At 47.8% G+C, this 13955-nt stretch overlaps 1 protein-coding gene across 4 annotated transcripts in view; it reads right to left on the bottom strand.

Annotated features, from left to right (window-relative positions):
* The window catches only part of LOC138447799 (coiled-coil domain-containing protein 159-like), a 1059213-nt gene that overhangs the window by 868148 nt on the left and 177110 nt on the right, over positions 1–13955 (bottom strand). For all 4 annotated transcript variants that reach the window (XM_069604155.1, XM_069604157.1, XM_069604156.1 and 1 more), the window contains one exon: positions 5389–5484. In XM_069604155.1, the coding sequence (XP_069460256.1) occupies positions 5389–5484 (96 nt within the window). The remainder of the gene's footprint in view (positions 1–5388; positions 5485–13955) is intronic.

The following is a 13955-nucleotide window of genomic DNA, read 5'->3' as shown; positions in this document are numbered from 1 at the left end:
TTACTTGAGGAATCACGGGGACTGGGGGAAATGCATACAGCAGTGGAAACTTCCACTCCACTACGAATGCGTCTCCCAGAGCTCCTCTTTGAGGAAATTCCCTTGAGCAGTACTGATCGCACTTCTGGTTCATCGCGGTGGCGAACATATCCACTTGAGGGGTTCCCCAAAGAGCGAAGATCTCCAGAAGGACTTCCTGAGCCATCTCTCACGCATGAGAGACCATGCTCTGCCTGCTCAGAGCGTCTGCCGCCGTGTTCTTCTCTCCGGCTAGGTGAATTGCCGATAGAGTGATTCCTTCTCGTATTGCCCAAAACCATAGCTGCATTGCCTCTCTGCACAGTGGTAGTGACCCTACTCCTCCTCATTTGTTGAGGTAGTACATAGGCACCGTGTTGTCTGTCATTATCAGGACATTCTTTCCCTGTACAGAGGGCAGAAAGGCCTTCAGAGCTGGTCCGATTGCCCTCAGCTCCAAAAGGTTGATGTGTTGTTTGGACTCCGATGGAGACCAACGACCGCTGATTGTCAGATCGTTGGTGTGTGCTCCCCACCCAGTGAGTGAGGCGTCCGTCACTACTGTTATCTCCAGCCATGGTTGCCAAAAGGACTCTCCCTTGAGAATGTTGTTGTTGCAAGCCCACCATAGAAGATCCTGAGCAACTGCCCTCGGGACTTGCAGAAGATCCGACATACTCCCTGAGAACTGGGACCACTGAGTTCTGAGTGCCCATTGAAGGGATCTCATTCTCAACCTGGCCTCTGGTACTAGGAAAATGCAGGATGCCATGAGGCCAAGCAACCTGAGAAAAATGTAGGATGCCATGAGGCCAAGCAACCTGAGAAAATCGAAGGCCGGTAGACGTTGGGAATTCTGGAATTTTGTTATCATCTGCTGGATGTGGAGAGCTCTCACCTCGGGAGGCGAGGCTTTTCCCGAGGAAGTGTCCAAGACTGCTCCGATAAACTGGAGCTTCTGGGATGGTATCATGTGGGACTTCTTGAAATTGAGGGAGAAGCCCAATTTGTGGAGGAAGTGGCAGGTGATCGAAAGATTTTCCTGAGCTTGTTCTGGAGAACTTGCTCTGATAAACCAATCGTCCAGGTAGGGGTAGATGTGAATGCCCCCTCTCCTGAGACTTGCTGCCACAACCGCCAACAGTTTGATGAAAACCCTCGGGGCGGAGGTCAACCCGAATGGCAGAACTCAAAATTGATAATGAGAATTGCCAATCGCGAACCTCAGGTACTTTCTGTGCTTTGGATGAATTGGCACATGAAAGTAAGCATCCTGAAGGTCCAATGATACCAACCAATCTTGGAGTTGGAGAGCCTGAAGGATCTGAGAAAGAGTCACCATCTTGAACTTGTCCTTCCTGAGGAACTTGTTCAAGTTTCTCAAGTCCAAGATGGGTCTCAGTCCTCTGTCCTTTTTTGGGATGAGAAAGTATGGGGAGTACCAACCCCTGTTCCTCTCCGCTACAGGTACCAGTTCTATGGCACTTTTCTCTAGAAGGGTTAAAATTTCCTGCAACAGGAGCGGATCCGGAATTTTGGTGGAGTTGGCTCCCGGTGGATGATTCTGAGGCCTTTTTTGGAAGGGAAGGCAGTAACCTTGGGCTACTGTTGTCAGTGCCCAAGCATCTGAGGTAATGCCCCGCCATTCCTTCAGATGCTGAGAGATCCTGCCTCCCACTAGTGTTTTGTGCAACAAGGTCTCAGAGGGATTTGGAGGCGGCTGCAGGAGTGGCTGAGGGTACAGATGCCGCTCCTGAGGCTGATTTTGTACCTCTTCCTCGTGCTCCATGAGGGAAGTTTCTTTTGCCCCTTTGAGAAGCCTGTCCTCTTCCTCTACCAAAAGAGGAGTAGTATCGAAAAGAACGACCCCTCCAGGAAGATGAGCCGGAATAGGGTTTTAGAGGCTGGCCCAAAGAGGCTCTAAGTGATTTAGTTGCCGCTTTTGAGGTCTGAAGTTTTTCTAGGCTTTCATCAGCCTTTCTGCCAAAGAGCCTCGAGCCATCAAAGGGCATGTTGAGGAGTCTAGCTTGCACGTCTGGTGCAAACCCCGACTTCCTCAACCACGCAAATCTGCGTAGCACAACACTTGCAGCCATGGATCTGCTGATACTATCAGCAGTATCTAGTCCAGACTGGAGACATTCCCCCATTGCCTCCTTCCCGTCTTTAACTATATTCAGGAAACCTTCCCTTTCCTCGCCTTCCGGAATATGATCAGCCGCCATCGAAATACAGTCCCACAGGGTATGGGTAAACCTGGCTAGGGTACAGGTGACATTTGCCGACTTAAGTGCCATACTGCCTAACGTGAAAACTTTACGTGCCCAGGCATCAACTTTTTTATCCTCTCTAAAAGGAGGGATAGTTGGATAAGCAGTTTGTTTTGAAGTGGATGCTGCCTGAATGACTAAACTCTCTGGAGTCGGATGTTTATTCAAATATTCAGGATTCGTTCCAGCTGGTCTATATTTTTTTGGAAAAGTGCTATCTGCAGCAGCAATACTCTCTGGTTTCTCCCAGTTTTTCTCCACAGTCCTTTGAAGGGCCTTGTGGAAAGGGAGAACAGGATCTTTCTGAGGTCCCTTGACGATTATATCCGTCATGTCATCTTGTTCAAAAATGGGTGAAGACTTTCCCCAACCCATATACTCAATTACCCTGGTCAGAAGACCCCTGTACCCAGCATCTGCATGCTCTGCAGGATCAGGTCTGGCGAACTCTAATTCTGGGGATGTGTCAATTCGCCTGGCAGAATGTAGAGTATCACTCAGGTCTCTCATTCTAGATTCCTGATCAATAAGTTCCTCAGGAACTTGTCTTGTACCATAAGAAACTCCAAGAGGAGTAACTTCGTCCTCTTCTGAAGCAGATTCTTCATAAATTGCTGACAGACTTGAAAAAGTCTGATCTGGGCAATGGAGTGAATCTCCTTTCTTCCTCTACTATCCGCATCGAAGGAATTGATAAATCCTTCGAAATTGTTGAAGGGGTCTTCGAAGACTTCGAAGATGACTTCAATACTGGTGTCGAGGATGTTTTTGGTTTTGTAGTCGAAATTATCGACGCCGAGGGCGTCTACGAAGTCGCCGAAGTCTTCGACGGCTTGTGTTTTTTACATGCCACGGATTTACGTCGACTCGAGTTCTTTTAGATTCCTCGACGCTACCGGTCTTTGCCATGGTAGTCTTGGACTTCCCTTTTTCGTCCAATGGAGCGACTTTAGGGGTATGGCTTTTTTTCGAGGGTCTTTCGAGGGGGTCGAGGCCGCGTTCTCGAAAACCTCCATCATCTTTTTGCGGAATTCTTCCCACTTACTGGGAGAATCCGATTTAGTCGGACATCGAATTTCTTCGGTCGACTCTGAAGAAGAAGATGATGATGATGAGGAAGATCTATGTCTCCTCTTCATGTTTTTAGATGATGACGAAGAGTGTCTCGATCTACTCCTAGATCGAGATCTCTTTGAGTGCCTATGGCGATCCGATTCCTTCGAATCAGTCGCTTTCTTATGTCTTTCTGACATAGCCTTCTTACAGGCTTTCCTCCCCACCGACAGTTTACCTCTCCTCTCACAAAGAGCTTTCTCGGTCATGAATTGACAGGACCCGCAGTCGTCGGTTTGGTGACTGGAACCGAGACACGAGAGACAAATCCGGTGGGGATTGGTGATCGACATTTTAGATCCACAATCTACACACTTCTTGAACCCCGTCTTGGGTGTCGAAGGAGTTGAAGATGACGATATTTTTTTCACAGAAAATAGAAGCGCGCCGTTCTCGATAGCGAAGCGATCGGAAAAACGGAACTGAAGCAACGGGCGCGGCTCGAGCTATTTATACCATTGGTGACGTCGACAGAGTACGGAGTCCGTCAAGGGACAATCGACGCCATGACCTCGAGCACAGCGCCCTCTGGCGAGATTTTATTTTTCCGAAGCAGCGATGCTGGAGATAACGAATTATCACAAGATGAGGAATACGTGGGAGGACACAATCCATTCGAAATTGGATGTTATGTGGTGTTTTGGTCCGATATTTTATATTTTCAGCAACCAAGAAATAGGGATTTTAAGAGCTATTTCTGGGTTTCTTGTAATAAAGCACTGCCTTTCCTGCAGTGTTCATTTTTCCTTGGTAGGCAGCCCAGTGGCATGTTTCAGCAGTGTTGTCTCCTTCCACCACTGACAACAGGAAAAGTAGATCTGGCAGCCATCTTTTCCGTGTTTCAAAGCGCAATTTTCATAGGTTTTGGCGCGCCCAGAGGTTTTGCAGCCATTTTGCTGATTCTGGTGCCATAGCACACAGGGATGTCGCAGGGCAGAGCCTAGTGGGTTAAAACATCCCACAAAGAACAGTTCGGAAGGGTACCGAGTGCGCTGTTGCTGCGAGCTCGATGGGACCACTGCTCTTTGATGCCCTGAAAGGGACACACCTACTTGTAATTGGCTCGACTGTGGTCCAGGAGAGGGTTGGGGTTACCCTCATGGTTGATGAGGGGTGACACTATCTTGCGGGTATCCCTTAAAGGGCCAGTGTCAAACACTCGTGCCCTATTAACCAGTGGATGGTCCTCTAGGGCAGTGGCCTGGGCGGTGAGCATAATCACGTAGGGTAGTAGCTGTATCCTCTTTCTTCCACCCAAACACATTTTGGGACTTGTAGAGCACATGTGACTAGCTCCTGCTATGCAAGCAGGCTGTAGTGCGGTAACACAGTGGATCCACCTGTACACCTCCATAGTGCCACGGCAGTGCCAGACCTCATTGTCAAAGAGGGACCTTCGTCACAATGTGCAAACTAGATTGTGTCGTCTGTGATTTTTTTTTCTAAGGAGAACTAAGATTTGAAAAACCCAGAAACTTAACTCAGTACACTATGAGCTCATGACTGAGATGTGAGTAACCTGTAGGTCTCTTCATCAAATCCAAGAGGAGACATTTCAATCTTTCATCCTTCTAAGGTTGATAAATTAAGTACCAATGAGTTGTCAAACAAGAACACCTGTTATATGAAGGACTACGGAATTGTTACATCATTGTACGATCTAGTTATTAATATGAATAATATTTGAATTATATGTTTGAAAGGTCTACAGTCTATGATTCCAAGTAGCGTTTAACCCAGTGAGCGCTTTTAATTTCATGTCTATGTTTTTTGAAACTCAGAATGGGAAAAACTCAGTAGACCTTCCACAGGCTGTGTCTCATAGATCGTGGTATAGATAGATGTCATGTCTGTCACTCAAAAGCACTAAAGAAAACAGAAAGATCTGCCTCACCTCTATGACTCTTAGAGCTTCCCAACCTCACCAAAACCCCTGTAGCCCTGAGAGTTTGTTTCTGTATACCATACATTGTTAAAAAGCACATACCCGGGGCTGGCAGTACCCCATTTTGGGGGTACCACAGTGGCGTGTTGGAACTTCGCATAGCTGGTCGTCATCCATCATCCAAGGCTGGCATCTGTCCTGCGTATGGAAAAAACGAAGGTTAATTAATGCCCCAATGTTACGGAATAAAAGTGTAGGAACGGCATTAAATAATCCCAAGGCTTTCTTCCCACACCCTTAATAGTGATTAACTACTGTAATCTGAATAAATAACAATGTTGCCTCTTCTGATACATACATACTTGGTGTCATCTCCAACCCAAAACTCCAATCACCAAAAGACTGTCAAGTGATTGTTGCAACCTTTACTGACTTTTATCACCTCTCTTTTAAATGTACCATGAACCCTATATCCTCCCCTAACTTTACCAACCCTTTTTCTACCACAAGAGCAACAAGGAACTGCTGGGCCCCCTCGAGGTCTTGCTGCCCCACCTTTGCACCTGTAAGCGTGATCATCAGGACAGAAAGAATTCCTGGTTTAAAGCTATATCACTATGTTCTGAATGCTAAAACTGTCAAACACATATCACGTGGCGTGTGATGAGGTCTCCAGTTTATAGCCTAAGCATGGGCAATTAGGGACTCACGGTCCTCAGGGATCCACCTGATGTTTGATGTGACCCTTGGAGACCTGTCCACACACAAACCCCACAGTTGACCTGGTGTACCTTCAGGCAATGTTGAAGATTCATGACAGTCCCACCCAGCACAAAAGAACATGTGGTCCAGAGGAACATTTTCAATGTACGATAGGTGATGACTGAGGATCTGGAAGGAACTGGGAGAGACAGACACTCTTCCTTTAGAAATAATCCCCAACAAGGTGTATGTCCCAAAACAAGTGAGGTGAATATTAGAAATTAAACCCTGATTTGCTGTGTAGTTTTGTTCCCAAGCTGTGACACCATGTTGTTCAGGACGTGACCAACAGAACACATCGAATTTGGGAGCATGAAGAGCTGAGGAATAAACACTTTAAGTCGCCATTTGCTGCCGATCAGTGAAGCAGAGAAACAGGGTCAGAAGGCCTGTAAGACAGCTCCTAGTAATCCCAACATGGTGACGAAGAGTTATAAAGACTCCGATTGTTGGGCAAAGGGTGCAGCTCAACCCTGGTCATCAAATGAGGAACACCACCTGGGTTTGAGGGGAGCTCCAAGAAAGACACATGGGGATAGGTGAACACAATTAAAGATTACCTATTATGATTGAGGGAAGTAATGGGATAACAGGCCCACAAATCAGAATGCTCAGTTGATCCATTACACAATCAACCACTGTATATGAAGAGGCAGACGTTTCTTGATGGTGTATGAGTGAGTGTATGTGTGTTAGGAGGGTGTTCTCGGAAGAGAGGTGTGTTACAGAGAGGAGAGAGGTTAAGCTGGAGAGCTTGCACCTGAGTTGGCTGAGCCAAGAGGACCAGCTAGAAATAAGTGTTAACCAGAGGTGGCTGAGCCAAGTGGACCACAAGTTAGAGAAAGCAATGTCAAGTGGAGAGGCTATAGTTGGACCTGCTGAGAAGAAATAAAACAAGCTTGTGATCCACCATCTGTGGATGGTAACCCAGATCATGGTTGGTGCACATGGCCATCAACTCAACTAAAATGCTAGTAGTGTGATGAAAACACAGGAAAATATTCTACCCAAAGGTATGCTGATAGGGGGAGAATACCTATCTAAAGGCAAGAAAGGTCCAATAAAGGGCTTGCATGGGTTTAAGTATCCAGGCCATTGCTCCCTCCATGTGGAGCAAACAGAAATTTGGCCCAACAAGGCAATGGCAAAGACAAGGACCAAGTCAAAAATAAATGCAAAGACCACAAAGACAAAGGCAAAAACCCGGACAACAGTGAAGACAAAGAAGATTGCTGGGGCATTTGAAACTCTCTGTGACTGTGGCTTTGCGAACTCTGCCCTAGGCTGATGCTCAGGCCTACCATACTTGGCATAGGACTTGTTGCCAGGACATTAGGTTCTTATAGAGTATGTTCTGCACTTGGTTTCCTCTAGCCCAGTGCACCTCTCACTGTTTCCCTTAGGCATTCCCCTTTCTTTCCCATCCCTACTCAATAGGTTCAATCCATCATCCTAACTTTAGGTGTTAAAACAACTTTGAGTTGTAATGTGGCATCTTACTGGCCACCAGGGGGCGCAGAGACAAACATGCTTTCTGTGTGAGCTCCGTCGTTGCTGCCCCGAAAAGTGGACTGAGCCCTCACTTGCGGATCCCCCCGCCCCGCGAACGGAAATCAAGACGCTGCTAGACGAAGACCCCCCCCCCCTCTGTGGGAAAAATTCCAGTGAAAAATCAGACCAGGAACCCACGTGAAAACGGCATCTGAAACTTCGGTCTGGCAGGACCCAAAAAAACGAAAGTGAACTAGCACATAGGGGCGGGTGCCGGCTGTGGGACAATAGAAGAAAAACCCCAACGACAAAGCAGACCCGAGAGGTGGGTGTCCTGATTCTCTTCCCTCGCCGCCCGCGTGGCACAAGGATGGCCTACTTTGAGGCTGTGACTGGCTGTTCGCGGCCCCGTTAAGCCCTGCTCCGTGAAGTGCGAGGTGGTACTGCGCAGCGGAGGCGGCCGGAGGACCCCCATCCAGAGAAGACAGAGGGAAGCTGCTCGCATAGAGGCCCCTGACGCACAAATGCGCACCCCCAATTCCTGCTCCAGCCTCCAAAGAAGGGAGCACACCTACTACAAACACGCAGTATCCAGATCATTTGAAAAGCAGGTCTACACAAGGCGGCGAGTTCAACGGCCCCTTGGAACTTGTCTAATACTCACCTCAAACGCCCACACATCAATACCCAATGTGCAACGCGAACGGATAGAACCTCCCACCGTAATACGGCCACAAAAGGAATTTTAATGATATATTCCTGTCTGAAAGTGCAAGGGACAAGGAGAGGGGAGAGTGAAAGGTCAGTGGCCAAATAGTTACGGATGAGGGTCGGACCCCCCAAGAAACACTTAAAGCCCAAATCAAGAGACGCTTCATCACCGCCACACCCAACCCAAGTGCAAGAGGAGAAATGAAACAGTGGTGCCCAGTGGATGCCCTGCACTGGTGCCCAGGCGTGACGCAGCCAGACCTAATATTAGGTGGATAGCCTGTTGAATACCCTCCCAGTACGAGGGAAGTGAGGATACCACACATCGACCTCCACCCAGTGCGACCCACCAAGCAGACGTAAGAGAGGGCCCTTCCAAAGCTGTACTGCCCCCTGTCCTTCCCAGAAAAGACAGAACTGCTGGCGTTCGAACCCGGCCAGGAAAACAAGCGTTGCACATCACACGAGACCCTGGTTCTGGCGTAGCCAAGCAAGTCAATATAAACCTCACCTACCTATGTGGCATTGCCTAGGCAGACACGGAATGGAGCAGGGGCGAGTAAGTAACATACAAACTTTCCTAGAGTGAGGACCAGCCCCACGGGGAACCCGTGGAGACTGCGATATTGCAGTACATTACAGCTACTCCCACCCTAACGGCACAAGAAGAGGGTACACCAGTGGGGAAAAGACCAGTGGGCCAGGAGAACGCAATATCCCGAGCCCCCAAGAGATAAAGAACAAACCAAGGACATGCAAACTTAAACAGATACCCAATAGGAGTGGCCCCAGCAGATCTCCAACATAACAACCTGCGACCGGAATCATCCTGAACACATCCTCCCGCACGCTCGAAGCAACGCAACCTTGCGAGTCGTCTCTTCTTTGAATAAGAGGTAACGGAACCAACCCAACGCACCGCACGTAAGGCCAAAGGGGAAGAGGCAGTGTGGGACAACTGGACACTAAACCACACGCTACAGAGACAATAGAGAACCTGAACATTGGCATATAAAACGGAACGCCCATCAAAGTGAACGAAACCAAGTGCAAAATCCACTACTGCACAGTGCTATCAAACCAAAAACCTCCATCAAAAGTATAGTCCCACTGGCCATTACGGTGACCACTACGCACAACCAACGCAACCCCCAAATGATATATGAGCATGAGGCAGAAACTAGCACCATTTGCCTATGCCTCCACACCGACTCGGGCCGGCAACTCCAACATGGCAACCACAGATACTACTGGAAACGAATCGGCGGCCACGAAAGGGGACATTGCAGCCCTGCTAGGAGAAATCAAGAACATGGGGGCCAACATAGGAGGCAAAATAGACAGAATCACACAACGACTAGATAACATGGAAGAAAGGCTTGACGGAGTGGAGAAGAAACAAGCATCCATAGACACTCTGGAAGTGCAGGTCAACCAGAGGATAGCAGGACTGGAACAACGAGAAGAGGACTTTAAGCTCAAGATGGACGACTTGGAAAACCGCGAAAGATGGAATAATCTACGCATTTTTGAGATTCCGGAACGAGAAGGAGAAACCGAAAGCGATCTCAGGAAAACACTGCACGACTTCATAAAGCTCCTGGTCGCGGACGACGCAATTGACAAACCCAAAACAGAACGGATTCACAGAACTGGGGCCCCCCAGGGCGGACCATGATTTGTCCTTGCCCTATTTCACCGCTTCCAATACAAGACCAGAGTCCCCGAAAAAGTGAGAAGCAGTCAGGCAATCACGCTAGGAGGTGCCCAAATAACTATATACCAAGACCTTTCCTCCATGACACTGGCCCTCGGGCGGATGTGCGGCCCTCTCACAAAACGGCTGATGGAAAAGAACATCAGGTATAGGTGGAGCTACCCCTTCTCCCTCTCCTTTGAATATGAGGGAACTAAGATAAGATTGAGTTCCGAAAAAGAAATCAAGGCATGCATCTCTGAGATAATCGGACCACAGGAAGAAGGCAATCGGGAAGAGCAAAGAAGGGAGGGCCGAGGATGGCGCATTCAATGCCCCAGGAGAAAGCTGGTGAAAGGCTCGAGGAAGTACCGGAGATGTAACGTCTCCCCAGAGGGGGACAACTGAACAATTCTGAACTTGGTAAAACAGAACAGATTCCACTGTATAACATATGACCTGACTAGGCTCCTACATTAGAAATTACATTAAGGTCACAACGCGAACACTGAGGGGGGGACACAAGAGGGGCTCAACTAAGATTGAGGGGCCACATTAGATCGAGGGGCGTGAAGCAACGGCCTCCACAGGTGGTTAGATGCACGACCGGTGCTATCAACCGGGAGCAATCGAACGCCATCAATTGGGAAAGAGTAGGGAGGGAGTAGAGGGAGGGGCATACAAAGGGATGAGGTCAAAGCAACATCTATACTGGTTCAAAGTGCTCAGTACAGGGCGAAAATCAATGGGCAAGCAAATAACTGGTCACGGAGAGCAAGCTATCTCCCCATAAAAACATTCAATGGCAACAACCGCTAAAATAAGGGGGAGGGAATCCCTAAGGGTGGGGACACTCAATGTAAAAGGACTCAACTCTCCAACCAAGAGATCACTGGTACCGAGAGAATTCCTTAGAGCTAAAATGGATATCCTCCTATTACAAGAGACACAATTTTCTAAAGGGGAAGAGCGGCAAATCCTTGGGAATCGGGCGGGAATGGAATTCTCGGGATCTGGACCATTACGGAAAGGAGGTGTGGGAATCCTTATCAGACGCGGTATAGAATTTGTGATGACCAAAACATGGTTTGAGGTAGAAGGGAGTGCCCTAATGGTAACGGGAAACATTGGAAAAGTGAATGTCACGATTGCCACAATCTACTCCCCCAATACAGGACAGGCTAGATTCCTTGCCAAAACGATCCCCAAAATAATGTTAGAGGCCTCCGGTCACATCATCCTAGGAGGCAACTTCAATCAGTGGGCAGACCCAACCAAAGATTGGAAACCTGGTAACCCCGGTGCGAGAGATCAGACCAGGTGTGAACGTACAGAATTGGTGGAGATGATGGACACATATAGAATGAGAGATGTGTGGAGAGACATGTATCCAAATGAGAGAGGCTACACTTTCTACTGTAACCCACACAACACATTTACCCAAATTGACTATATATATCTGTCCGAAGATCTCGCCAACACCACAACACATTCAGAGATAGTCCCAATCACATGGTCAGATCATTACTCTGTGTTGGCGGCTATCCGGTGGGAGGATTTACCAGTCGTGGGTGGGAAATGGAGATGTAACGAGAGCCTCTGGAAGGATGCGGTCTTCAAGACCGAAATGGAGACCGAGATTAACGAATACCTCAAAATGAACAATACCGTTGAGGTATCCAAGCAGGTAGTTTGAGAAGCGGGGAAAGCCACTTGGAGAGGTATTCTTATACAGGAGGGTTCTGCAAGAAGAGAGAGAGAAAGATCATTGAAAATAGACTCAGGACTGAAATCTGCCGGATAGAAGGTGATATTAGGAAAGATAGAGAGTGATCCCGACAAAATTAACGAAGCAAAAAGGAAAAGGGAAGAACTAAAACTGTTAGAGCATGAACACATAGTGCGCAAGCTTCGGCTCCTCAAACATACATTTTATGAAAAGGGGGACAAAGCTGACACACTTCTGCACGCCAGACTCAGAGAACAGAGAGCTGAACGAAAAGTATTGGAAATAACAGAGAACAACCCTGATCCAACCAATACGCCCCCCACCATCCCGGAATACTTTTCTACCTTCTATGAGACCCTATATACCTCCGAAACAAACCCAAACCAAACAGATACAGTAACTTACCTATCCTCCATTGATATGCCCAGGATGTCAGGCCTAGACTCAGAGCTACTAGAATCCCCCATAACCAAACAAGAAGTCCTAGATGCAATAAAGAGGTTGACATTGGGCAAATCCCCGGGGGAAGACGGCTATACGGCTGGTTTTTATAAATCCTTCAGTGCACAATTAATAGCATTCCTCGCAGAGCTTTTTAATGCAATACTTGAGACAGGCATTGCCCGAGACTCCTTCACTCATGCATTGATCACGGCAATCCCCAAAGATGGAAGAGACCCCAAAAAATGTAGTTTATACCGCCCCATCTCCCTGCTTAACTTGGACGCGAATGTTTACAACAGAGTCCTGGTCACCAGTTTGGAGTAATGAATGCCCCAACTTATACACACCGACCAGGTCGGATTCATACTAGGGAGGCAGGGGGCGGACACAATGCACAAAACCCTCCACCTTATTTATACATCCCAGAATACACCCAACGAACCGGCCCTCCTCTCGATTGACGCAGAGAAAGCCTTTGACAGGGTAGAGTGGGGATGTCTGAGTGCAGTGCTACAAAAGGTGGGGATAGGCACAAGGTTCAGACAGGGGATACGGGCAGTGTATACGTCCCCCAGAGCCTCTATATTTGTGAACGGAGAATACTCCAGATGGTTTAAATTAGAACTCGGAACACGACAGGGATGCCCACTCTCTGCAATTCTTTTTGCACTCTCCTTGAAGCCCCTGGCACAAACAATGAGGGCCAAAACTGGGGTGGAAGGTATTCGCTTAGGAGAAACGGAATACAAGGTGGCTCTCTACGCCGATGACATACTCCTACATATAACCAACCCCATGACATCCATTCCCCAGCCCTTCAATTAGTGGAAGACTATGGTCAACTCTCCAGGTTCAAGGTGAACAAAACTAAATCTACCCTATTTCCTCAACAGGGGTCGATAGAGGGAAATTAAACTAGGTTCTCCCCATTGGGCCTCAAGATCGAACATCACAAACTGAAATACTTGGGGATACAGATCACCAAAGAGCTGGGTGGCCTATATGAAGCTAACTTCCCCCCTTCCTCCAACGGTTCCGTGCTGACCTAAATAGATGGAACAAGCTGACGATCTCCTGGTTAGGTCGACTCAATGCTATTAAAATGGTTTGCCTCCCTCAATTCCTGTACCCTTTCCAAATGCTGCCTGTCAAGATACCGAAAAGTTTTTTTTTTAGGCCAAGAAAGCCATTGTAAACTTCCTATGGCAAGGGAAGAAGGTGAGAATTTCATATGACACTCTAACACTCCCTAAAGACAAAGGAGTGGTAGGGCTTCCTAACTTAAGAAAATATTATGAAGCAACCCAACTCTGCACCCTAATCCCTCACCTATGCAACCAAAAAGACCCCCAATGGATCCCCATGGACAACCACTATCTCTCACCAGCCACGGTTTCCGAATGGCAATGGGCCCCTAAGAAAAAACTCCAAAATAGACTTAAAGACCACCCTATACTGAACACCACATGGGAAATATGGAGAAACAGCAAAGAAATGCATAAGATCACCACATGGCCGTCCCCACTGAGTCACCTATGGTCCCCGGGAATAAAGGACCATATCCTAAAACGTAGAAAGATTCCAAGCTTGGTATGAGGCCGGTTTAGAAAGAGTGGGACAACTACGGAAAAAGGACCACTTTATCCAGCTCCCGGAACTGACCGAAGCCCTGGGAATAGGTCCACTGTCCTCCTTCCGATATATACAGATAAAAGGGGTTTTATCAAAAACAGCACGGAAGACCAAATGGATGAGAGATCTTACCCCCTTCGAAAAAGTATTAGACTCTAGGACGGAGATGAAGGGCCTAATATCAATAATGTATAAAGAATTGAT

The sequence above is a fragment of the Ambystoma mexicanum genome, chromosome 3q, assembly GCF_040938575.1.
Source record: "Ambystoma mexicanum isolate Mex_15411 chromosome 3q, UKY_AmexF1_1, whole genome shotgun sequence".
Lineage (NCBI taxonomy): Eukaryota > Metazoa > Chordata > Amphibia > Caudata > Ambystomatidae > Ambystoma > Ambystoma mexicanum.
The sequence above is the reverse complement of the archived record's forward strand: the minus strand, read 5'-3'. Positions and strand labels throughout refer to the sequence as shown.